The following is a 24,531-nucleotide window of genomic DNA, read 5'->3' as shown; positions in this document are numbered from 1 at the left end:
CCACTTGTACATTGTAAACAGGCCGTTCTGGGACAGTCAGCAGCTAATCCTGACCCAGAGGAGTTCTTCTGTCGTGACTTAGTAACACACTATAGAGATACTTTTGTGCTCATGTAGGGACTAAGTCTGCAACTGCAAGGTTATTTTCATTATAAGTTGGTTTGGTCTTTTCATCATAAACATTCACCATTTCCTAGAGCCGTAGGTGATGTCAGTAAATGTCTTATTTATTTTGTGCGTACGGCAGCCCCCAAAAAATCCAAAGTTATTCCAACTTACTGCAATAAAAGCAGCACATTTTCACATTTGAGAAGCACAACCTGATACCAGACACAGGCCTGAAAATAATGAACCCAAAAAAAAAAAAGAAAAAAGTAGTGGTCTTTGACACCGGTCTCCTTTTTTGAAAGGTAACTCTTTAAATTTTACAACCAGAGAGTCTGAATGAGTAGAAGAGAGACTGATACTTTTATTTTGGCATAAAGAGGGAATATAAGGCCTGCAGTAGTGCTTTTTGGGTGGAAAACACTTTTGGAGCCATAGCCACAAGTCTGAACCAATTCTGTGTCAACAGCTGTTGCAGTAATATGAGAATCCTTAAATGCTTTGCACAGATAGAAACAGGAGACTTGGAGCTTTCAAACAGTTCATTCACAATGGTCCTTGCACAAGGTTGAGTCCGGTACAGACCTAAACACACCTAAAGTTAGTGCTACTGAATACAGCTCAAGGAGTATTTTAAAAGGTTCAACAAGAGAGTGTTTGGATTCTTTGCTTAAATAAATGATCAAAGTAGTTTGTGATAAATCTGCTGTTGATCGACTAATCAATTTATCAACTAATAACTGTAGCAGCACATAGAAATATTAATTTATCCTATGCCCTGACTCTTTAGATATCCCCTTGTATGACAGTTCAGGTAGCGCTATAAAAATGAAAAAAATTATCTAAAAATACGATATAAATATTTACCTTCGATGAGGAGCTGTTTAAAAATGCAGCTATTTTTTCACAATAAAATGATTTTTAATTCATTTTTTCAATTAAAAAGTAGAACTAGATGTTAAAAAGTTTTGCATGATTAAGTAATTAGAAAAATAGATCTTCTATAGTTAGAAGCTGGCGTGTATAAACGAACAGTGTCGAGTATTATTTGGTATTGCTGTTTAACTGTTAATGACTGTGCTGTTAATTTTGTCATGGGGGATCACGCTGCAGTCATAATCAGCTCTGTGTTTTGTTGTGTCCCTCATGCACAAGAGATGATGTGACCTTAGCCGGGTAACATGTTTAATAAATCAGTTCTCCAGTGTCCGTGAATCCATGAAGAATCCATTATCCACAACTGAGCTCTGTTTTGTCCAGTGACACCGGCTCTCCTGCAGCTCATACAAATAAACAGGCATGTTTTAATCTAATCTGAACTGATCTACTTATTTCTCATAGCGTATTGGCATTAGGATAAAAACAAAAAAAAACTTTTCTCACTAAAAGTTGTGTGACATGGATCAGTTATTAATAACAGATAATACAAAACAGATGATGGCGACGATGTTGTAGATGCTAATCAATTCGTTTGGATGAAGTTGATCTAAGAAGCTGGGGAAAAAAAAAAAAAAAAGTAGTAAAAGTGTATGCATGAGAAAAACGGAGAGATATAATTACCCGTCAGTCTGGCCCGCTAGAAAGTCTGCCCTCTTTTCTCTACCCATTAATCATGTTGAGTGTGATAAATAAGTAAAAATGCTAATTATTAAGCAGTGTTACAAATGAGGGACAGGTAAGAGAGAACGCGTAACGGGGGGAAAAACAGTAACAGAGAAGTGATTAAAAGAGAAATAACAGTGGAGTTGTTAATTACAGACCCGGAGCTCACTCACAGCGTTGTTAATCAACACCACTAATGAAACTGCAGCTTGTTTTGCTGTTGTTTTTGCAGATCTGCTGAGATGTTTGACACAACGTCTCTCCAACCTGACCCCTCCAACTATTTCATTATTCACCTGCTGCTGCATCAGAGAGAAAGAAAAAGGCTGTTTTTGTGACATGATGACTAATGGTGTGTGTGTGTGTGTGTGTGTGTGTGTGTGTGTGTGTGTGTGTGTGTGTGTGTGTGTGTGTGTGTGTGTGTGTGTGTTTGTGTGTGTTTGTGTGTGTGACATCAGTCCTGTCAACGCACCGCTAACCCACCCAAACACACACACACACACACAAGCATCCACACGTACGCACAGGCCGCTTGTTGTAGAAGCAATACTCCACCTGCATTGAAGTGTGTGTGTGTGTGTGTGTGTGTGTGTAGGTGTTAGTGCGTGTCCTGCTTTCCCGGTGTGGTGTGTTCTGGGTAATGGGACTGATGCTCCACAGCTAGACGCTCCTGGCTCTGTGCGTGTGTGTGTGTGTGTGTGTTTTCTATTTTCCTAGGAACCGGTGGTGAAATTTTTAGCTAGCTGGGATTTAATGAGAGCTAATGGACTCAGACTGTGTTTGTCTCTATCTTTCACTTGTGCTCTCACCTGCCCCCCCCACCCCTCCCTCTCTCTCTGCTCTTTCATTATTCGTGTCGCACCATCCATCGCTCCGCCGCACCAATTCTTTGAATCTCTTTGTCCTTGTTTGACATTAGCCGAGTCCTACTTCTGTGCACGTCAGCTGCCCACGGGCTATATTCTGCAGCCACGTGACGCTTTTCCCTGCTGTGCGTAAGTTCATTGCGTGTACCCCCGCCTCTTTTTGTCCTCGTTTGGTCGTCTTCCCCTCACATGACCTCTTCCTCTGTCACACAGGGGATTTCTCTGTCGTGCTCCTCGGTCCAGGTTAGGGTTGGGCGGTACTGTGAGACATCAACACGGACGAGTACTTGCCCGTCAGATCCCTTGTTTTGCCGGATTATCCACTTTAGGTCTTTGCTGTCGTTTATCTGGCATGACGTCCATGTAAGACAACAGAGTGGCGTCCTGTTTTACTTCATCCACTGTGGAATAAACCGCTTGTTTATCTTGGTTAAGGCGTGGGCCTCACTGCTGACCTCACCTGTGTGTGATGGTCGCGGTACCTCTTCGCTCTCATTTTGGCGCCGATGTTAACGGGTTGGAGAGGCCACGCAGCAGCACCTATCTGATTTGAATTTTTGCTTTTAGATGTTTTACTATGGAAATAGTTCGAAACCCATGACCAGAATAGTCATGGATTCTGTCATATTATTATTTATGGATGGAATTATAGTGAAAATAAATGATCCCCCTGGCGTCGTCCATTGGCCCAACTCTGGTCCACTTCTCTGTTCTCGAGCATAGAAATACTAAAAACATATTAACCATGTTTTGTTGCGTTGGACATTTCACATCTTTGTGGCTTTTGGAGTCTTTTCTTCATATTTTCTGCAGTTTTTCTTTCACCCTCGGAAATGTGTTTCCATTTAACTAAAAAGAAAAAGCTCCATTTAGCACATTTTAAATTTTAGTATTAGTGTGACATGAAAGCCAACACCGAAGAGCACGTTGGTTTATTGTTACAAGGTGTTCACTGTTTACCTGGTTTTCAGTCAGTTTAAATTGAACTGAAATCTGATTGAAGACTGGAAATACCTGGAAAAGCATCACACTGTGGAAAACATTGAAACATCTTTACTCTAACGCTCATATTTTATTTTTTATTTTTGCCTGCATGATATTAGGGGAGTTGAAGTTCAATGTGCATTTCAATGAATATTAAAGCTTTTTAACACTCAAGGACAAACGTAGACGTACATAAGTTGTAGTGTGTATTGTGCAGTGTGTCTGCATTGTGAATCATCCTGTATTGTATTACCTGGTCTCCTTTGTTCAATGTTTCCCTGTTGGCTGCTCCCTCAGCTTCAGAAATGTCATTAACTTTTTTCATTCAGAAATAATAAATTATAATAATGATGAGGATGGTGATAATGATAAAAATAAGTCATCATATCGAAATAACTTGACTTTAAGCAACTAGAACAACTGTTATTTTCTTACGCGGGGTGTCTGCAGTCTGGTCAGTTCAGCTGACACATATTCATAAGATATCATATTCTTCACTTCTTAGTTCAGACTGAGGAGCTTTCATAAAAAGATGAGGATTAGTTTGCACACAGATGGCCTGCCTGTGTGTGTTACTCCACTCCTGTTTATTTCATAGGAGACGGCCAGATGGTGTGAATGTGTGTGGAAAAATGAACACTGTCGAGAATATTTCGGCTTGGCAGTATTAAATGTATCAGTCATTTCTCAGCCGCTGGCAAATCGCCCTCTTTCTGTCATTAATTCTGGTTCCCATTACATTTGTAATTTCATGATTCCTGGTGTGTGTGTGTGTGTGTGTGTGTGTGTGTGTGTGTGTGTGTGTGTGTGTATGTGTGTCTGCCGAGTCATTCAGCCAATAGCTGCGAGATGCAGAGTGTGGCTGTCAATGGCTTTTGCTAAATATGCTAATAGCCTGACACCTGTTTATATAAGAAGAGGAAAACACACACCTCCCCGTCAAGCACACACTCAAACAGTCCCACACAACACAAGAGCAAGGGAGCAAACAGATTATTTTTTTTTTGACTTTTGTTCGAGGTTGGTGAAATTCATAGACACAAACATTTCTTACTTTTGTCTCTTTGTGTCTTTTTTTTTTTTAAACTTTTTGTTTCACGGGAAACGAAGAGGCAGTCCGGCAGCATCTCATGTCGTCTCTCTTTTTTCCTTCTTCAGTGATGGAGCCCATGACGGTGACGACGTCGGTGGTCGGACCGGACGAGTTCGACCGCAACGCCCCGCGGATCTGTGGCGTGTGCGGCGACAAGGCCACCGGCTTCCACTTCAATGCCATGACCTGCGAGGGCTGCAAGGGGTTCTTCAGGTGAGTGTCACCCCTGAGCCTGTGTGTGTGTGTGTGTGTGTTTTGTTTTTTGGTGTTTTTTGGATATATCGGCGCTACAGGAAACGTGTGCGTTTGTCCTCGTATGTGAGGTGTTATTAGCAGCCTTTGCATGTGGAGGAGGTGTTTTTCATCATGTATCTGCATTTGCTCTATACTTGGCATCACACACTTTAACAGTGATTTTTCTGCCAAACTGTAGCCGAGTCAGTGCATCTCTGATTTTCCACCTGTTGTTAGTCACATATCAGATTTTTATGTTCAAGTCTTATCTATATTTAGGTTTTAAAATGAGACTTATTTTCACTTCCAGGCAGCACTGGCCTGAACCTACTTCTTTTTCAGAGAGTTATTTTTGTTGAGTATCTCCACGCTCACGCACTCAGACCTGGGTCATGCACTGATCCTCTCTGTTGCACACACACACACTCGTACAGTGACTTCCCCATTGACCCTGCTGCAGTCGGACTTTGCCGCTATCTATCCGTGTTCTTGTACCTCATGTGCGCACTATACTGTAGATGTGTAACGTAGTTTTTTATTGCATGAGGACCGTCTTTCATACAGCCAAATTTCTAATCAAATGTGATGTCATTCTCCTGCGCTATTGTTGCTGTCATTCTTATTATAATATTACAAGTTTTATTTTGCACCATTGTTGATTGTTCTTTCTTTGCACTGATGTTTTTGCTTCATCTTATTGTCATTGTTTTTTTCCTTTGTCTTGCACTGGTTGTGTGTTGTGTGTGTGCTTTGTATTTGTGTTTTTATTTTTTATTTTTTTATGTCTAGTCTAATTGTCCTTTAAATTGCCCCCTAGAGGGCAAATAAAGTTAATTGAATTGAAATATGAATACATGTCCATGCTGCCATTACCTATAGCAAATGAATGTTCAAAGAGCGTGTGTGTGTGTGTGCGTGTGCGTGTACGGCTGTCTGATGTCAGTACACACTGTCTTTGATGTTATGCTACATGTTTTTCTGTCTGGCTACATGAACATGGATGCAATGTTTTCAGAGAAATATGCGTTATGCACTGATGTCCATAATCCTTTTTTCCCTTTCTCCCCCTCTATCGTGCCTCCGCTCTCTCACGGGACACACAAAGACGTATACAACGCACATGCATATTTCATTAAGGAATCCAAATAGAATTCAGTGATGAAGTGTTGTAATTAATTTTAATCCCGCCAGCCGAAGGGAGAAGATTAAGACATCATCCTTTCAAACGGGGATTTTTATTGTGAGTGGAATAAAAGAGTTCAGGTAGAGTTTAATTTGAAGTTACTGGAAGAAGTTTATGTAAAATATATATGTTAAATATCTATAAATTGGTCTTCCTTTGTACTGAAGTGTTTATACATAAATTGCATCTTGAAAGGGGTTAAAATATTTGCACTAAAAAGTTTTTTAAATGACAGTCTCCTCCTTCTGTCCCTGCCGTGAATGTTTTAACCACCACCAGCGAATAAATGATTCTGAATTAACGAGTGATTCACCTTGAACTTCCGTAGGCGCAGCATGAAGCGTAAAGCCTCCTTCACCTGTCCGTTCAACGGAAGCTGCACCATCACCAAGGACAACCGGCGTCACTGCCAGGCCTGTCGTCTCAAACGCTGCATCGACATCGGCATGATGAAAGAGTGTGAGTTGACCTTTTGAGTTGCTGCTGAGTCCTCGTGGCTCCAGATGGAAATTACAACTTCAGCTGTAAATGTTTTAGCTTCACCAGTTTACGTCTCGTCCGTGTTGTAATGGATTCGTGGCTGTGTATTAACGGTGTTCAGGAACACGGAATTAGTTATGAGAACCACGACTGATTGGATGATTATTTTTATTTTTTTTATCCAGGGCAGTTTCACTTGGACAGTTTTCTTCAGTCGAGTTCACGGTACTTGAAGTGGACCCAGTGTTATCTCTGGCGACACACATGATTTCCTTGAAACAGGAAACGTATTCTTTAAAATTCACATGCTGTCTTTCTGCCAGTATTTGATAATGGAAGGAATGAAATCAATCAATGCAAAAGCTAAACAAGGTGTCTTCTGCTGTTGGTGACGGGCAATAGAATTAAGCTTCGTTATAAAATGGATCAAATAAATGAGAAATGTCATGAAATTGCCACAGAGGTAAGATTCCTAATGGACTCATATATTAAGGCAAAATGTGACCTTTTTTAACCTCTGCTTGACATCTCCTTTTGATGTAATATTCATTTAGGCGTCTGAGTTGCTGCAGAGCTGATGCTGCTCCAGGATCAGTGCTCAGCTTGAAAACCACAGCCATTACTGCATGAAATACAGTTGACTTTTATTTTTTTTATTTATTTTGCACTTGTTTTTTTTTTTGTTTGTTTGTTTTTTGAGCCAGTGCCAAATTTCAACCCAGCTTGTTACACATAAAGCCACTTAGAGGACGGTAGCCCTCAGTCCAGATAGAAGACTTAACTGTAGCTGATGTTAGAACAGCCTGTTTCATGAGTGTGCTGCTGTGTCTGCTTCAGCTTGTCGTGTCTTGCTTTCCCATTTTTGGCATGTTGGCTTCCAGGCAGGATAATAAAGTAAAAACATTTTTTTTCCCACTAAAAATCTAGTATTTAAATCAAAATCAAAGCCATAAAAAACATCAACCCAAAATAAAACCTTCCTAACTCTGATTTAAGTACTAAATGTTTCATTTTCAGTCATTTATTTTACTGTTATTGTTTTACTGATGCTTGATTATTAAAATTATACCTAATGGTCACTGATTATATTATTTCAAATTGCTTTCGAATGCTCAAAAAAATCACATTAAATGCAAGCCGAGTCATTTTTTAACTGCCAGGAGAGGTTAGCACGAGGTCGGCCGGTGCTTAAAGACAAAGAGGAAGAACAATAAGCAACAGAATCGGTGGTCGGGTGTAAACTGATCTGATTTGCCACGAGAAAAGACAGAGAGTACTGGCTATGCATAAGGCCGGCTGTGCCATATGGTAAACTCTGGCCTGGGTCAAATAGTAGCTGCAAATAATAGTTAGTGTATTTTAATCCTGCTTTTATCCTGCCAGATGGAGTTTCCATCATCACCGCGGTTCAGTGTTAATCACACTATAGTAAAATATCTTAACTAGATTAGAATTGCTTTATCATTGAAAGGCGGTTTGACACAGCTCTGCTCATAACCGCGTTGGTTATGCATACAGTAATACAAGCAGAACGTGCCGTGAAAGGAGAATGAGGCATCACCTCGGCCCACGTTAACACAAAATGACACCTTGTCTCAACCGATTCATAACGACTAACAGAGAGGCCGATCTTTAATCTGCACGACGACAAATTATCACATTATCCAGCAATTATTGCGCCATTCTCACTGCTGATTTAAATGTGAAAGACTGAGGAAGCACTGTTTTTTTTTTTTTTTTTTTTTTCTCAAATCATGTGCATTTGGAAGTAACACCGACAGTAGAGCATCAGCATAACCATGACAAGCAGTAGATGACAAGAGGAGAATAAGCGAGAGAGAGAGGAACGGAAGGAAGGAAGTCAGAGGGGGGGGGGCGGGGTTAAAGTCCTGTTCGACAATGGCTCTCTTTCTTCAAAGACATGCACAATGGTCTTAACCACATTTCATTCACAAACAGTGCATGAGTGTGTGTGTGAGGGAGAAACAGAGATGATGCAGGGCAGGGATCATAACAACGATAACAGCCATGTTGACCACAAACAGCCACATGACACTGGCGCGTCTGTGTTTCATTGAGAAAAGATGAGAGACGAGTGAAGGAGGAGGAGAGAGACAGACGGAGAGACTCTTATCAGTATGAAATGGTCTCTGTGTCTTGCAGCTGGTGCACAGGTTCCCGAGATAAAGGAAGCTCACTGTACTCGCTGCTGAGTGTTACAGCTGCTCTGCTTGCCTGTACAGTGTGTGTGTGTGTGTGTGTGTGTGTGTGTGTGTGTGTGAGTGTAGCTAGGGTGTCTTTTTCTGCATAGAGATCTTACAGGCAGCTGTGTTGTTCACATGCTGCACTGTCTGCAATGATAAATATTTTTGCATCGGTGGTAAGCGTAAAGGAAGAATCACTCCAGCGTGGCACGGAGATGAAACGCAGCAGGATGATAGGCTAGCCCATTAGCGCTTGACATTAAAAATCATTATTTGCATTAACTCTGATTAACTGCCATCACATTCGTCGTCTGAAAGCGGCAGGTCTGTGTTCGTCTGCAGCCTGTGATTGAATTGTGAATTGCCAAAAGGTTATTATGCGCTTCACATCCAGGCGTTACATTTATTCAGTCTTGTGCAACAAGTAGCAGGCAGCTTCATATTACACTCAGCTTCAGTTTATTCAAATCAGTATTATTTTTAGTAAAAAAAAAAGAAAAGGAAAATGACTTGGTCTCTTTCAGAAATGTGCTGGTATGACTGTGAGGTCGGCACACTCATGCAATTAATGTGGCTTTGCCCTGATGTGCAAATGATTTCCCTTCCTCCATGTTAAATATACAGACTCCCGTCTTTTCCCGCAGTATGTATGTGTACTTAAAGAAACAAATAGAGAATATAAAGAGAAAACCCTCACCATGCCTTATTGCATTTGCATTTCTCGCTGCAACACGTGAACTGGAGAATACAGAAGAAGAAGAAGAAGAAGAAGAAGAACGGTTAGCGTGAGGATAGCTGGGTATTTTTGTGACTGGAGGCCACAGTCCATGTATTCTTTGAGCCAAAGTGCACTAAGTTTATTTTCCTGTTTTAAAAGAAATAAATCCAGGTTCAGTAGGTCATGGTTGAGGTAGCACCTTTGCCTCGTTTCGAGCCAGGAAAAAGCCAGTGTACCCATGTCACTGTGTCTACTGTGTCTGTGTGTGTGTGTGTGTGTGTGTACGTGTGTGTGTACGTGCTGAGGACAGGGTGACTGTGTGGCACTGAGCATCGATTGGTTAAAAGTTCAAAGCCTCACATTAATGTTAGAGTCTTTGTTTCTGGGCTGGAGTTGAGTCACACAAGCCTGTGGTGTTAATAGAGGAAACGTGTTTATTGTCACGATCGATCTCCGTGTTTTTGTTTGTTTGGGTTGCTATTAGTGAGTGTGACTTCTGTCCTGTTACCTGTTGCTCATCCGCCTCCTGTTTGTGTGTTTCATCAGTCTCACTTTAAATCTCATGCCAGCACTGACACCAGGCTTTCTGCTGTATCCTGGAGACCCTGATATTAGAGACATAGATACATCTCCGTTAGGATAACTTACTCGGTTACTAAATAACTTCGAATTGCATGTACACCTGTGTTTCTCGGTGGCTTCTTGAGACATTCTAAGTAAAATTTCCAAATGTGAAAACAAATGTATTTATTGTTTTCCATGAATAGCCCTTCGTTTTTTAATGGTAGACAGTTTGTTATGTTCATGAACGGATCTTTGTTTTTTACAGTTATCCTGTGTTTTTGTGGGTATGTGTTTGTCTGCCTTTACACCATCCTCTTTTAAATTGGCAGCTCTGGCTAAGCTTCACCAGCATTCAGATTAGAGCTGTGTGTGTGTGTGTCTGTGTGTGTGTGTGTGTGTGTGTGTGTTTGTGTTTGTGTGTTTGTGTTTGTGTTTGTGTGTTTGTGTTTTTGTGTGTGTGTGTGTGTGTGTGTGTGTGTGTGCCCTCTGTGAGCTGTGCCAGCTGAGTGCGTAGTAAACACCCCTACGCTGTCCTTGTTTGACAGAGGTTAGAGAGATGCCAGGAAAGGACCTCCCCGCTTGTGTGTGTGTGTGTGTGTGTGTGTGTGTGAGAGAGAGAGAGAGAGAGAGGGGGAGAGTGTGTGTATATTTGCATGCTCGCTGTGTTTGTCTGTCTGCATGGGTGTGTATTTGTAACAGGATTAGAATCACAGGCGAGTTTCTGAAACGTTTTAGCCTTTAGATGATTGAATTCCCGCCCTTGGTGTCTTTTGAGTAGCGGAGCATCTCCTGTGGTGCTGACCTCCATTTACCTCCCTAATTCATATTCTTCATCCCCTCTCTGACTCTTTTGTATTCCGTCTCTTTGACAGCCTTTACACCTGCATTAACATATTTTGCCAGATGCTGGATTTAATGCGGGATAGACCAAACCCATGTCAAACAGAGGTGTGGATGGATCCGAACAACAAAGACTTTATCCCCCGCACACTATTTAGCTAATGCATAGACCTCCTTAGTTTTCAGATTTAAGATTGAATACGAGTAATCAATATTTTCTGTCGTTGCTGAGACATAATGGTGCGTCGCCTCATGCGCCCCACGCCGTCCGACCATTCACATTTCCACTGCGATCTACTGATAAGCCATTTGGCGTCACACTCGGCGTGTGTGTGTGTGTGGGCGCCCTGACGCCTGACTGACCTGAATTTACCTCTCGGAACATCACAGGCCTGGTGCGGGCGGTGGTGGAAAAAAATCTTGGCCACACACCAAATCCAGCTTGACATATATCACACCAGATCTGAGCGTTAGCAGCCTCCATTGTATTTAACTGGTCTGTTGACTGGTTAATGAGTAAGCCCGCTGTGAACCTCAGGCCTGCACAACGCTCTGCCTTTTCATCGTTGTCATTGTGGCATTACTGGTGTTTACCAAACTAATATGTTTTTTTTTTTGTTTTTTTTAATCACCCCACCCCCCACCCCCACCTCCACCTCCAGCCCTCCCTCACTGTTTGCCTTTCTTTCTGTCTTCCTTTCTTCGCTCCTCTCTGCCATTCAGGGCACCACATCGCCACATCCAATCAGTCGCTGCCCAAACAGCAAACTCTCTTTTTGGTAAACTGCCCCGTGTCTGCCAAGCACTGTGGGGTGGTCAAGATGTTCCTTTGATGGTGTGTTGTTTTTTGTGGACTCCTGCCTTAATGATGCCATCCAGGGCTCAAACTTGGCTGGAAACTGACTGGTTCAATCATGTCCCGGCCTTAGAATAGCTGCTTTGACGGCCTGTGCCAAATTCTGACCAAACTGTGCCTATTCATGATCAGGGCTTTGAGCTGCACCACAAGGAGTGGTTCTAGGCAGTCCGCTCCTGGCTTGGGACTGGATGGACATTGGTACGGAGCCACAGCCTAATTAATGATGGTGTGTTAAAAGAGATGAGAGCCAAGCAAATCCTTTGGTTAGCTAAGCAGTCAGATTCATTCAGTTGCCTTTTTAAGCCCGTGTTGCCAAACTGTTGTTGTTGTTTGTCTGCATCACCACATCATGCGGTTACGTAACGCTGCTTCTGCGGTTGCAATCCAGGGTGCAATCACTGAAAATCCACTTCAAATATAGTTGTTTACAGCTTCCAGGAAAACAACCAGTACTTAGTATGAAGTGCATGATCCGAGCGCTGTTTAATTTAGTCATCCATGCCATCTCATTGGTCTCTTAAATTAGCAGTTACTGTGAAGTATGTATTTATTTGGTGCATTTATTCCTTTGATCCCAACATGCACTTAACGTTGTGAAGGCTGAAAGCTGCAGCCTTGCCACATGACAATGTGGATGAGCGGATGAACCAATCAGAAATCGCTGCATTAACAGATTAAGACGATAAAACAGTTCAGCCTGTTGAACCGTTTCGAGGACACAGCAGTTTATTCAGAATAACACAACGGTCGTGAACAAGGTCGCTATGCGGCTATAAACCTGTAAAACCTAAACAAATAGCGTAATTTGATGGTGCTAAATTTGATGTGTGCAGAGTATGAATGGTGAGACAGTTTCTCTGTAGCTGCCCGGCCGTCAGAGTTGCCGTCGTATCTGTGTGTTTTGACCTCATGACTCTGGGCCCGTCTCCCTTTGGCAGTCGTGGTTTGTCTGGCAGTCGTGCTGTCTGTCTGTCCGTCTGTCGGCACAGTTGAGCGCTTCACGGGTAATCGGTCACTGTGGCACAGAGTCAAAAGGATAATATGGGCCGAGGCATTCGGAGGTCAGCGCATTACTCCGGCAGTGACTGCAGGCCTCAGGAGACTAAGTGTAAAACACCAGTGAAGTGGTTATTTTTCTGTTGTTGCTGAACAGTATTTCTACTTTCCTGTGTGCTGTTATTAGCGTGCTACAGTATCAAGACGAAGAAGAAGAACTGTGGTATGAAATGTGGTTCTGCAAATATTGTTTATCTTTTTTTTTTCTTTTTTTTTTTTGATCTAATGGTAAATATTTGCTCTGAATATGTAAGCTCCCAGTTCTCCTAGTGTGGTTTCCTTTTTCTTTTCTTTTTTTTCTTCTATATTTTCTGTACAGTTTCCTGTGTGGCATCAAACACTGACGGTGTAACACTCTTCCTGCCTCTTTCTTTCTGGGCTCAACAGAAATGTTGTGCACTGAACCATGTAGTAGATCAACATCTGCCAGAATACAGTGTTAACGTCTCATACTGTATATAGTAGTAATGTGCATATATAGAGTGTTACAGGACCAAAGCAGATGCATCTGTTTTCTCCATCAAACACTTGCTATGTATGATCTCACAACTCAATTAAACCAGTGACAGTAATACACTGTTAAAGCCTGTTTCAATTTAAGTAATAAGTAGTAGTACAGATTTTTTTTTTTTTTTCAGATCACCTCGTTACAGATGTCTCATTCACACACTGAACGTTTGAGCCTCATGTTTTTCATTTAATATCAAGTCTTCAGTCACAGCTTGTAATTCAATGTTTCCTGTTTCACGCCATCGGCGGCCCCCCCTCTCTGCAGCACACATCCAGATGTAGGTGTGTTTTTAAAAAAGACAAATCTTACACTAGGGGAATAGTGTGTATCACTCATGCTAAACTGAATCAAAATAATTTACAGAACACACAGTGGTAAGTGTTGAAAACAGCCTCTCCACAGCAACAGTTTGAACGGAGCCGCTCAGAGCAGCTGTCTGCCATTAGACCTCTTCCAGAGACTCCGTCTGCGCTGGGAGTTCAAAGGAACGTTCTAGAAAGGCAAAAGATTCGGTGACGAACTCGCACAGAAACTCATGTCGACTCACCACAGCTGTATTTTCAGTCATTCTCACAGTGCTTTCACAGCAGGATCGCCATTGTTTTCAGTTCTGTCTTGTTCTTTTTTTCTTTTTTTTTTCATCATTTGCTGCAATAAGTCAATGTTTATGTGTAAGGCCAGAGGGAGGAGTCGACACTAATTGATCCCCCCCTGCATTTTTTTTTTTTTTTTTTTCCAATAACATCATTTTAATATGCGGGCAGTGGAGGGCTCATACTGTGATGCCAACGCTGACAAGGCCAGTGTGGTTAGTTAACATTGCTAACATTTTTTTAAGATGTAGACATTTTTATTGTTTGTCTGGAAGTCCAAAAAAGATTTTATTACAGCTCTGACATTTCTGGAAATATGTTTTTATTATGGCCAAAGGGGTCAGATTTTTTGGCATTTGAGCAGGGCGGCCTCCTCTATATAGACCACTCACTATAAACAGTGTGCCTAATCCATTCTGCACTGCTGTGCCACTCCGCCTGCAGTCTTTACTCGTGCAGCATGAATAAGGCAATTTAATGTCCAACACCAGTTACGTAAGCCACATAAAGAGGCAGCAGACACGACAGGCCGTCTCCGCGTGCTGCACTGAGGAGATGTATGTTTCATGTAACCTTGGAGGGTAAGTAAGTGGAGCTTACATGAGATCTCCCTCGCCTTGTTTTGAAATCTAACTTTGTTTTACTGCTGATGGTGGCAACGAATTCTTTTTATTCTCTAGTTCAGTGTGAAGTTGAGCTATAGTTAAAAGGACATGCCAGGTCCCCACGACGTTTGCTAATAAGTGCTTTGTAGATAAAAAAAATAATGCTGTGTTCTCCTCTCTCTCTTCACAAACACCCGTCACATGTCAAAAATGTTAGTAGTTTATTTTTTATCTTTTTATTTTTTTTTTAATCTAACACTTAAACACAAACGCCGTGTCACCCGTCTTATACTGTTAAAGCTCCTCCGGTGTCACCCTCTGCTTTGTCAGCTATTATTAGCTTTAGTGTTTCCCTCTGTGTCACAACATCGTAACGCAGACAGCGTGAAGAGCACGTGGTGTCACTACGCTATGTGGCACCATGCATTTGGACTGGTGCATGTGTTTACTTCCACTGAATCGGATGCAGTGAGATGAGCCCGGATCAGTTACAATCAAGTGATATCTGTGGTTTTAATTAAATCCAAGATTCGTTTGCAGCGTTCACTCTGTTGGCTTCCTGTTTCCTGATGGATTCAAACAATTAAAAATACGGATTTTTAATGTTTGCATTGTTAAACTTTACTTATTTGACTTTCTGTCATTCTTCCTTTGTTCTTTTTTTTTTCATTTTTCTTAATATGTCCTTTCTTCCATGCTCTATTCCAGTCATCCTGACAGACGAGGAGGTTCAGAGGAAGAAAGAAATGATACTGAAGAGGAAGGAGGAAGAGGCGGCCCGGGAGGCGATGAGGCCACGGCTGAATGAGGAGCAGGCCCGGATGATTTCCTGCCTGGTGGAAGCTCACCACAAGACCTACGATGCCTCCTATTCTGACTTCTCCCGCTTCAGGGTGAGTCCATCACAGGGTTTTCTTTTTCTCCTTTCCCAAAACCACGCTCACATTATCGCTGATGCGGCCGAAAATCGCAAATTTGAGGCTAAACGCTAAAGAGCTCAAAACAAAAGAAATGTCACGATAGGATATGGATACCATCTGCTCCGGTTCAACACGACACTTGAAGCCCTGGCATTCTCTCCATTATTGAGTCAAAGTATAGAAGTAAATATTGCTCCAATACAAAGACAGTAAGTTGTTCAGTCAAATTTTTTTACTTGGGTCAAAGTACTGTAGTACTTCGTTTAAAAAATACTCTCAAGTGTTCAAAAGTCTCTGAAAATAAACAAGTAGAAACGGTAGAAACTGTAGAATAAAACACTTAAACAATATGATGCAGAGCTTACAGAAAGGGCCAGACGTCATTTGACCAACCACAGCTTTAAAAGCAGCAGCTACCACAAGCTGTCAGTTTAGTTCCAGATAAACTTTTAAACGAGCGTTACCTCCACCTCGACTCGCGTTCTCGTCTTTACCTAATGTCTTTGTCTAATAAGAGCAGTGAAATAACACTCAAGTAAAGTACAGATAATAGAAAAATATACTTAATGTACTAACTGACTGGAGGAGATTATAATTACAGCTACAGCATCAGGAAAGGCCACGTTTGATTTTCATTAGAGAGGCGGAGAGTGTGTTTACATCACATCTTCTGTCAGTGATAACTAAGCTCCAGCTTTTTGTACAGAGTGAAGAGACCGAGATGGCGTGTGCATTTGAATCAAGTGTAAAAACTTGAATGCTCTGGAAGGGTACAGCCACACCTACATGTTGGTCTCTTTGGTCAAAATAAACTTCTTTTTACAAGTGAACCAGGGTTTTTCTAAATAAACGTCGCATAAACACACAAGCGGCTGGTTTACTGGCCGGTGTGGTGACATGCAGCCCCAGCAGGTTATAGAGATGTTGAAGGCAGAGAAACTAAAAATTCAGCACGATGGACTCGACTGTACTGTTTGGCGTAATTTATGTTCTCTGGTGTTCGCATCAGCTGAGATCACACGAGTCACACGCACGCACAGGAGGCGGTAGTGACAGCCAGATTTACGATTGATCAACATATGTATAGCACATATTGCGGAGTAAAATGACTGCACTGTGTGTGAAAGTAAAGGCAGTCAGAACCCCATCCTGTGATCTTGAGATAGCTGTAAATAACGTCTGTAACCACAGTCATATTTCAGACCAACACGTCAGCAAACACACGCCTGTGTGTGTTTTCAGTTTGCTCGACACCAGTAACACGAGTCACCGAAGGCGTTTATCCGCCCCGACAGTGGCGTCGTATTTTCTTCCTCCGCGTCACGACTCTGAGGTGTGCTCTGAGACGACGCCCCCCCCCCTCCCCCCCTCGTGTGACCATAACATCACAATTGGGTCGTCGGAGTAAATGAGATGGAGGATACAGATTGGATGGAACATGAAAGTCTCAAAACACTTCTCCCCGTCTCTGTGATTTATTAGCGTCAAGTGTGATCCTGTCGCACACTGCGCAGCAGACAGCCACAGCCACAGCCACACTCCCCTTCGGTAGTAAATACCAGAGTTTTTCAGTCGTGAATGTCACTTTGAACTGAATGTGAACCCCTGCAAGATGAAGTGCCCAGTTAATGCTAAAAAATAAACCATGCAACAATTTCTGATCAGACTGAAAAAAAAAAAAAGAAGAAGAAAAAAAAAAGAAACCGAGGTGTGCTTTAAAGATAAAGATAGATAAAGTGGGTACGCTACTTCAGAAGGACACGACCGTGGCGGTGAACTGATGTTTTCATAAAAGACACACTGTGTTGTAGCTTGGTGGAGAACTCTTAACATTAGTCTTTGAGTAAATATTAAAAATAAGCCAACACACATTTGGATTACAGAACTCACTTCCCTCATTTACTTTAAATTATAAACGATCAAACGGAGCATTTGTTCGCATCATCAGGTTTTCTACAAACCTGACAAACACCTCTTTTCTTCTTCTTAAGTCAGATTCTTATTCTTGTATCTTATTGTTTTATTTCTTATCTGGAGTAGTTTGTTTGCATGTGTTTGTTTTTGTTATTTTATCCATGTGAAACTTTATTATTATTATTATTATTATTATTAAGGATCAGGAGCCCATCAGTTGTGAATGTATTCCAGTGAGGATATTAATAATTGTGTCTCTGTGTGCGTCCGCAGCCTCCAGTGCGTGAAGGCCCAGTAACACGCAGTGCCAGCAGAGCCGCCTCCCTTCACTCTCTGTCTGATGCCTCGTCTGACTCATTCAACCACTCTCCTGGTGAGACACACAGACTCCTTCTCCTCCTCCTCCTCCTCCTCCTCCTCTGTTTGATGGCTCTCATGATTCAGGGTTAACTTTAGCAAAGACACAGCCCTGAAGAAATCGACTGAGTAAAAAAAAAAACACAAGTAAGCAGTAAGTCTGTGCCCACTGTGTCTGCCTCTGCCGGAGAAGGCCCATTCATTAGAAGAGAAACAAGCAGACATGCACATAGCAGAACAATAGGAAACTGCATTTCACGACACGAGTTTCCCTGACAGATATGCTAAGACCTTTGTGTATTTATCCGACTATAGTATTGCCCTAGTTGTGTCCTCACTCCTGCTCTTGAGGAGTTTACCAAAAAAAGTTTGTCAGATAACTAACTCTGTGTGTTTGTTTGCACCAAGATGCCAGGACGGAGGGGGGAGCAGTGTGATTCTACAATAGGATATGTTAAATATAAATGTTTTTATTTGTATTTTATGATGTTTAATGGATGTAACAGACATTTCAAGTCTGAAAAAGTATGAAGTTGCCAAACAATGATTTGTTTTCCTTTTTCTTGTATTGTTTCTTTTAGCTTAAAATTATAGCTTGCTATTTTGAGATGTTAAACAGCATCTCAAAATAGCAAGCTATAATTTTAATCAAATTCTAAGAAGAAATTTGTTAATTATGTTTTCATAAAATACTAAATAATTCATCTCTTCACTGCTGTTTTACCTCGACGCTTTGCTATTTCTGTGTGTTCAAAATGTTTCCTTGTACTCACTTCCTTCCCTCCCCTTGCTTTCCTCCTCGGCCCTTGTCTCCTGATCCTTTCCTCAAACAGAGTCAGTGGACACCAAGATGAACTTAAGCAACTTGTTAATGATGTACCAGGACGGCGCCAGCAGTCCAGACTCCAGCGAGGAGGACACCAAGCTGTCCATGCTGCCCCACCTGGCCGACCTGGTGTCCTACAGCATCCAGAAGGTCATCGGTTTTGCCAAGATGATTCCAGGCTTCAGGTACAAACAAAAACACACCGCACTAATTGAGCGTAGTCAAGGAAGTACGGTGGTATATACTGAGGTCGGGATAGTGTAGCGGCACATATTGATGTCTGATTTTTTCTTCTGGAGGAGTCACCGCAGTCAGAAGCTTTTTAAAAATGTCTGAAATTTGACCACAGCAATAAATCATTCACACAACGTCAAGTCAGCTTTACTTGTGTTTACACGGTTGTTAATGCATCTCAGTTGATCTCATTTAATTCAAAGCTTAAACAACAAAAGAATAAATCTTTCGTTTGAGTCACTGATCGAGCAAAAATACCAAATATTTAGTGTTTCCAGTTTCTGAAATGTGAAGTTTGGTGCTTTTTGTTTGATTTAAATGATGCTGTGTAATGAAACATCACTTTTGGAAAATCATGACGGAATGATTTTAATTATTTTTTAGGACTAATCAGTAAAATGATCTGCAGATTGATCGATAATAAAAGAAAAAGTCTCTTGGAGACACGGCAGACTGCTGAAGCTGACCCGTAGGTCGACGGGAACACCTCTGATTGGCTATAATCCTCTGGTGTCATATTCCAGCCATCTTGATAATTAAACGTTATTACCCCCACCGCCGCCGCCGCCGCTCTCTGTTTCACTCAGTCCTGTTAATAATTTGTTGACTAGTTAAAATTCTGCTGCATCCGACCAGTAGCTCACACAGACACCGAGGCTAACAGCCTGGACGAGCTCTCCGCCCACACGCAGAGCACAATGATTTGCTGCCCACATGTATGCGGCATGTTATTGGGCGAGATGCTATTATGGCTCCCAAACAAACAAGCTCCTCCAAGAAACCGCAGGAACAGGCTGTAGCTTTATAAATACATGCTGAGCGGAGAGATAAGTTTATAAATGAATGCACAGACAGACACTGTGTAATAAAAGAGTAGAAAAAGACACAGCTGCTGTATGGATAGACATAATGCAAACATGAGTGTTTGCAAACAGAAATGGAAAACAGATGATGTGCAGACAGCTTTGTATTTACATCCAGTTATTCTACTGCTGACCTTGCTGCAGTGCACCATGGGTATATTGTTCAAATATTTGGAAGCCAAGTGTCGGCTGTGTGTAGCAGGGTTTCTTTGTTTACCTTGAAGACGCTGCGGATACATGACAACACGGAGCTCTCTGCAGCTCGATGCATCGACTGCAGGTTCTCCTATTCTCTCACCCTGGAGCGGCAGATTTACTCTGATTAGACCTCGGCCCTCGTCTCGTCCCTGGGCCTTAATTTGAGAAGCACGTGTTGAGCTGATTTCATCCCCACGTTCTCATTTAATAAATGGTGGTGGTGGTGGGGGGGGGGTATTGTATAACTGAACAGCATTCGATTTCAAGATTCAAACCTTAATCGCCCTCTTCTTTAGTTCGAAGCATTTGACAGGCATCGCTATCTAAAAATGATTTGACTATTTTTGATGCTGTAACATGGCAGTGATTCAAACTAGACCTTTTTTAAAGTATTTGCTTAAAAGAAATATAAGAGAAGAAAAGAGCAGGCTGTTCTGTGCAGCATGAAATCAATGAACGAGACGACAAAATCTTATTTATTTAATTATCTTAAGGGCAAAAGTTGCACTGTGCTCTGTGTGTGTGTGTGTGTGTGTGTGTGTGTCTGTCTGTGTCTCTGTGTGTGTGTGTGTGTGTGTGTGTGTGTGTGTGTGTGTGTGTGTGTGTGTGTGCTTTTGTGGCCAGACATAGCTAAGGGTTGGAAACGCTGTTGCTACAGTAACTATATAATACATTCAGTATGCATGCTGAGCTTATTAGTCTCCCTCCCTCCCTCACACACACACACACACACACACACACACACACACACACACACACACACACACACACATTTACAATTGTAGGTGGTTAAGGACAGCTCTCGGACAGATAAATACCTGTGTTCAGTGGATCTCAGCTACTTTGCACCACTTGAAATTTTTTTTATTTTTTCATTCAGTGTTTATCTGTGGGTGTAACAGAACAGTAATTTGCTGTAGCTACGTCACAACACACACACACACACACACACACACCGACTCCATGTGTGTGACAGCTCCGACATATGGAAACTCCAGCTGTTTCTTGTGTTTTTCTCTGCTTTCTGTCTGCTCCACATTTCTCTGTACAGTCAAGTCCTGTTTGTTTGTTTGTTTGTTTGAGTTTTTGAAGTTGTTTTTCTGCTTCCACTGTGGCTGCTATCTGAAACTCCTCTTTAACAAAATACACATTATAAAACGTTATTCTCTGGCATGTTCATTGTCACTAAAGGAGCTACTTCCACGTTTTGCTATTGCTGTATAGCCAATGTTAGCATTAAGAGATGTTTCAGCAGTAGCTCATACTGCATCTGTGACTGTGTGTGTGTGTGTGTGTGTGTGTGTGTGTGTTCAGAGAGCTGACGGCAGAGGACCAGATTGCTCTGTTGAAGTCAAGTGCCATTGAGATCATCATGCTGCGTTCCAACCAGTCGTTCAGTCTGGAGGACATGTCCTGGAGCTGCGGAGGACCCGACTTCAAATACTGCATCAGTGACGTTACAAAGGGTTTGTTTCATCTCACACACCGTTACAGCTGTGTCTTAACTGCACTTACATAAACACACGCAGCGCAGCGACATGTCTGGACTCCGATACACGACTGCTCACTCACAGCGCGATGACTGTGATTATTGATCACACACATCTCTCTCAATATGCTCCTCTTCTCCGTCTTTTCCTCCTTTAACGACGGCTCTGGAAGTTTCCATGGAGGCTGCGACATCGAGCACTGCACCGGTAAAATGTGACTGTGCGCACGAGCGCGCACACTCTCAAGGAGAGAAATGTGTTCATTGTTGCAGCTGATGACACGGCTGTGATGGGTTTTTTTTTTTCCACCTTATATAACAGAGACTTACAAGGATCACCCACGCACTGCTTTTTCTACGCACACTTGCACATTACTATGAGGTTTTCACTTCAGGTTTGACTTCAGGTGTTTTCATGGAAGCAATAAAGCGGCCACAAACACACACTCGCTGCTTATTCACTCACACATGCAGGACAGGAAGTGATGTTCTCTGTAAACACAGAGAGAGAGAGAGCAGTGGTTCTTCACTGGAGCTCACCGCTGTGTAAAATGTGTTCTCATTCATAAGCCAATAGGAAAGCACAAATATATGTTTCCCCGCCTTGGTGCAAGAGGATGTAACCGTCTGTGTTCGCTCGGTCCTCTGTAGCGGGTCACACTCTGGAGCTGTTGGAGCCGCTGGTGAAGTTCCAGGTCGGTCTGAAGAAGCTCAACCTGCACGAAGAGGAACACGTGCTGCTCATGGCCATCTGCCTGCTCTCCCCAGGTACTGCTCCTGTGTGTGTGTGTGTTTGTGTGTTGATGGCGTAAGTGCATTACCAGCTGAGCCAATTTTAAAAAAAAAAAAAAAAATTTCAAGTGAGATTGTCGGCTGTCTACTAACAACACCATTTCATCAAAGTACGAACAGTGCAGCACAGGGTTTGGGTTGATTGAACCAAATGTGAATATGTGCTTGACGCATGAAGAAGCTTTTCACTGACGACAGAAATGAAATGTTTGCGAGGCTTCAGTGACGAGTTGAAGAACAGGGACTGAACATAATCACTGAATGAGGCCACTGGGAGGCAAGGCTGCTTCAGGAATATGTGACGCAGGCTCGTTTCTATCTGTATTTCAAAGGCTGTTTGTTTTCTCTGACACTAATCTGAGTCATTCGGTCAGTGTGGTATCCAAAGTTTCTGAATAGCCTCCTGCCTCAAGGCTGGAGGAACATTATTCCACTGCAGTCAAAGCACCTAAACTTTCTACATAAAAGAAATGAAGCGAGTCTCCTTGACCCTTTGACCCCTATGATGCAGTTTGTGTCAGTCATGAGAACACGCAGTCGTATTGTCAGCAGTATCTCTCAGTATCACTCTGGTCAATATCACAAAATGCTACTTAATTACAAATCCTCTCCGTTTCAAACAAATATATTTATTTTCAGCCAAAGCCGAAGCTGCAAATCTGAATCATCAATCGAGTTTTTTCCTCATATCATCCGCATAAGTAGTTAGTGCTAACTGTAACCGCTAGTAATAAGTGCAGCATGATAAAGACATTTTGTTTCACACGATCAATTAATTTTTTTCTAAAGCTCAGAACGTCCCTTCAACGTGCTTCTTATATCCCGCAAACACTGACACTCTTATTGGCCGAATTTATCCTAAAAATAATAACATGTGGCATTAACGCTGTGTTTGTAATGACCAAGTGAAAGGCCTGTAAATAAAGGTAAAAACCAGGAGAAAACTGTATGTGGGTTCAAAGGGTTAAGGCCGAATAAAACACTGAGAACGTGTTGGGAGCACAACGACCAAATGGAAAAGAAGAAGGTAGATGTGATGTGTTTATGGTGTGTGCTGAAATTATACATTAGTATATACAGTTTTGTGTGATCCGTTTTAATTATTTTAAATGTAGTTACATGAAGTTTAACAGTGAACGTGTCGTCTCTCTCTCCATCCATCCACCTCAACTTCAACCCGCCTCACCTTCTCCCCGTGCCCCTCTCTGCTTGGTTGTCTGCTTGCCTGCTCCTTGGCTCTTTGACCTCCCTCTTTACGTTCCACCTCCTCCGTCTCTCCGATGGCAGATCGTCCAGGTGTCCAAGACCACGCCCGCATCGAGCAGCTGCAGGACCGCCTGTCGGAGGCGCTGCAGGCCTACATCCGGGTCAACCACCCGGGCGGACGCCTCCTCTACGCCAAGATGATCCAGAAACTGGCCGACCTGCGCAGCCTGAACGAGGAGCACTCCAAGCAGTACCGCTCGCTCTCCTTCCAGCCGGAGCACAGCATGCAGCTCACCCCGCTGGTGCTGGAGGTGTTTGGTAGCGAGGTGTCATAGCAGAGGAGGAAGCAAGCACGTAAACAAATACACCCTCATCACACACAGGATGATTAAACAACCCTTACCCTTACCCTTACCCTTACCCCCCCCCCAGAACACCCCAGCCTTGATACATCCCTGGACATGTGGGAGAAAGATTAATATTCAGATAGGTAGACAGTAACCTTCACCTCCTTCATCATTGGCCCACCCTCCTCCTCTTCCTCCTGGCCTCCAGGAGCAAGACTCAGATCAGGGTTCAAGTCACCTGAACGCGCTGTGGATGTCTGCAGCGCTGGGATAGGGTTTGCAAACACAGTACCGCATTACATTTCATTAGGTCACACGGATATCCTGACACACTGACATCTGGAACAGCTGGACATCCTGATCCTCTCCACGATCCACAAACTCCAGATTTGCCTTTTCTCATCACCTTTCCCCAGACATCACTTCTAGATTCCTGCCATATTTTTTTTTAATTTTTAATTTTATTTTTTTACAGCGGAGACAGCTCGACGGATGTGACCGCCACATCCCTTTTTTTACCGTCATCCTCATAACATTGCTTCATGTTCACATCATCGTGACGACAGACAGGTATAGATACACAGATTTACATCGATTAACCATGCTGGCACTTGTGAGGTACAGATAAACTGCTAGCCATGTTACTACACTAGTGTTAGATAGCTATAAACTATTGTTGATTTGCAGTTTGTTTGACAGCAAATACATCCAAATATATTAAACATCCGCATAGCCAGCCATGGGCAAGCTTACAGTAATGTAATGGAAATAATACTTGGTTTCACTGGTTTTAAAAAATACTCGGTGAAGATGGGAGTCTGGCGGGTGTGTTTTCCTGCTTAGCCCTGTGTATCTGTGTAGGCGAGGTCTCAGATGGTCCGATGAAGT

General features: G+C 42.4%; 1 protein-coding gene across 2 annotated transcripts; it reads left to right on the top strand.

The window, feature by feature from the left end:
* Positions 1-4,714: 4,714 nt before the first annotated feature.
* LOC111230693 (vitamin D3 receptor A) lies at positions 4,715-23,631 on the top strand. 2 transcript variants are annotated; one of them, XM_022757508.1, is made up of 10 exons: positions 4,718-4,863; positions 6,396-6,526; positions 15,206-15,390; positions 17,605-17,704; positions 17,968-17,983; positions 18,352-18,357; positions 18,550-18,699; positions 21,124-21,275; positions 21,950-22,066; positions 23,378-23,631. In XM_022757508.1, exons 1-10 carry the CDS (start codon positions 4,718-4,720, stop codon positions 23,629-23,631), a joined length of 1,257 nt encoding a protein of 418 aa, XP_022613229.1. The 2 variants fall into 2 exon arrangements, with proteins under 2 accessions (XP_022613231.1, XP_022613229.1); XM_022757510.1 differs by lacking the exons at positions 17,968-17,983; positions 18,352-18,357 and having other exon boundaries at positions 4,715-4,863; positions 18,522-18,699.
* The last annotated feature ends 900 nt before the right edge of the window (positions 23,632-24,531 follow it).

This window comes from Seriola dumerili, unplaced genomic scaffold (assembly GCF_002260705.1).
Source record: "Seriola dumerili isolate Sdu_G_001 unplaced genomic scaffold, Sdu_1.0 BDQW01000278.1, whole genome shotgun sequence".
NCBI lineage: Eukaryota > Metazoa > Chordata > Actinopteri > Carangiformes > Carangidae > Seriola > Seriola dumerili.
The sequence above is the reverse complement of the archived record's forward strand: the minus strand, read 5'-3'. Positions and strand labels throughout refer to the sequence as shown.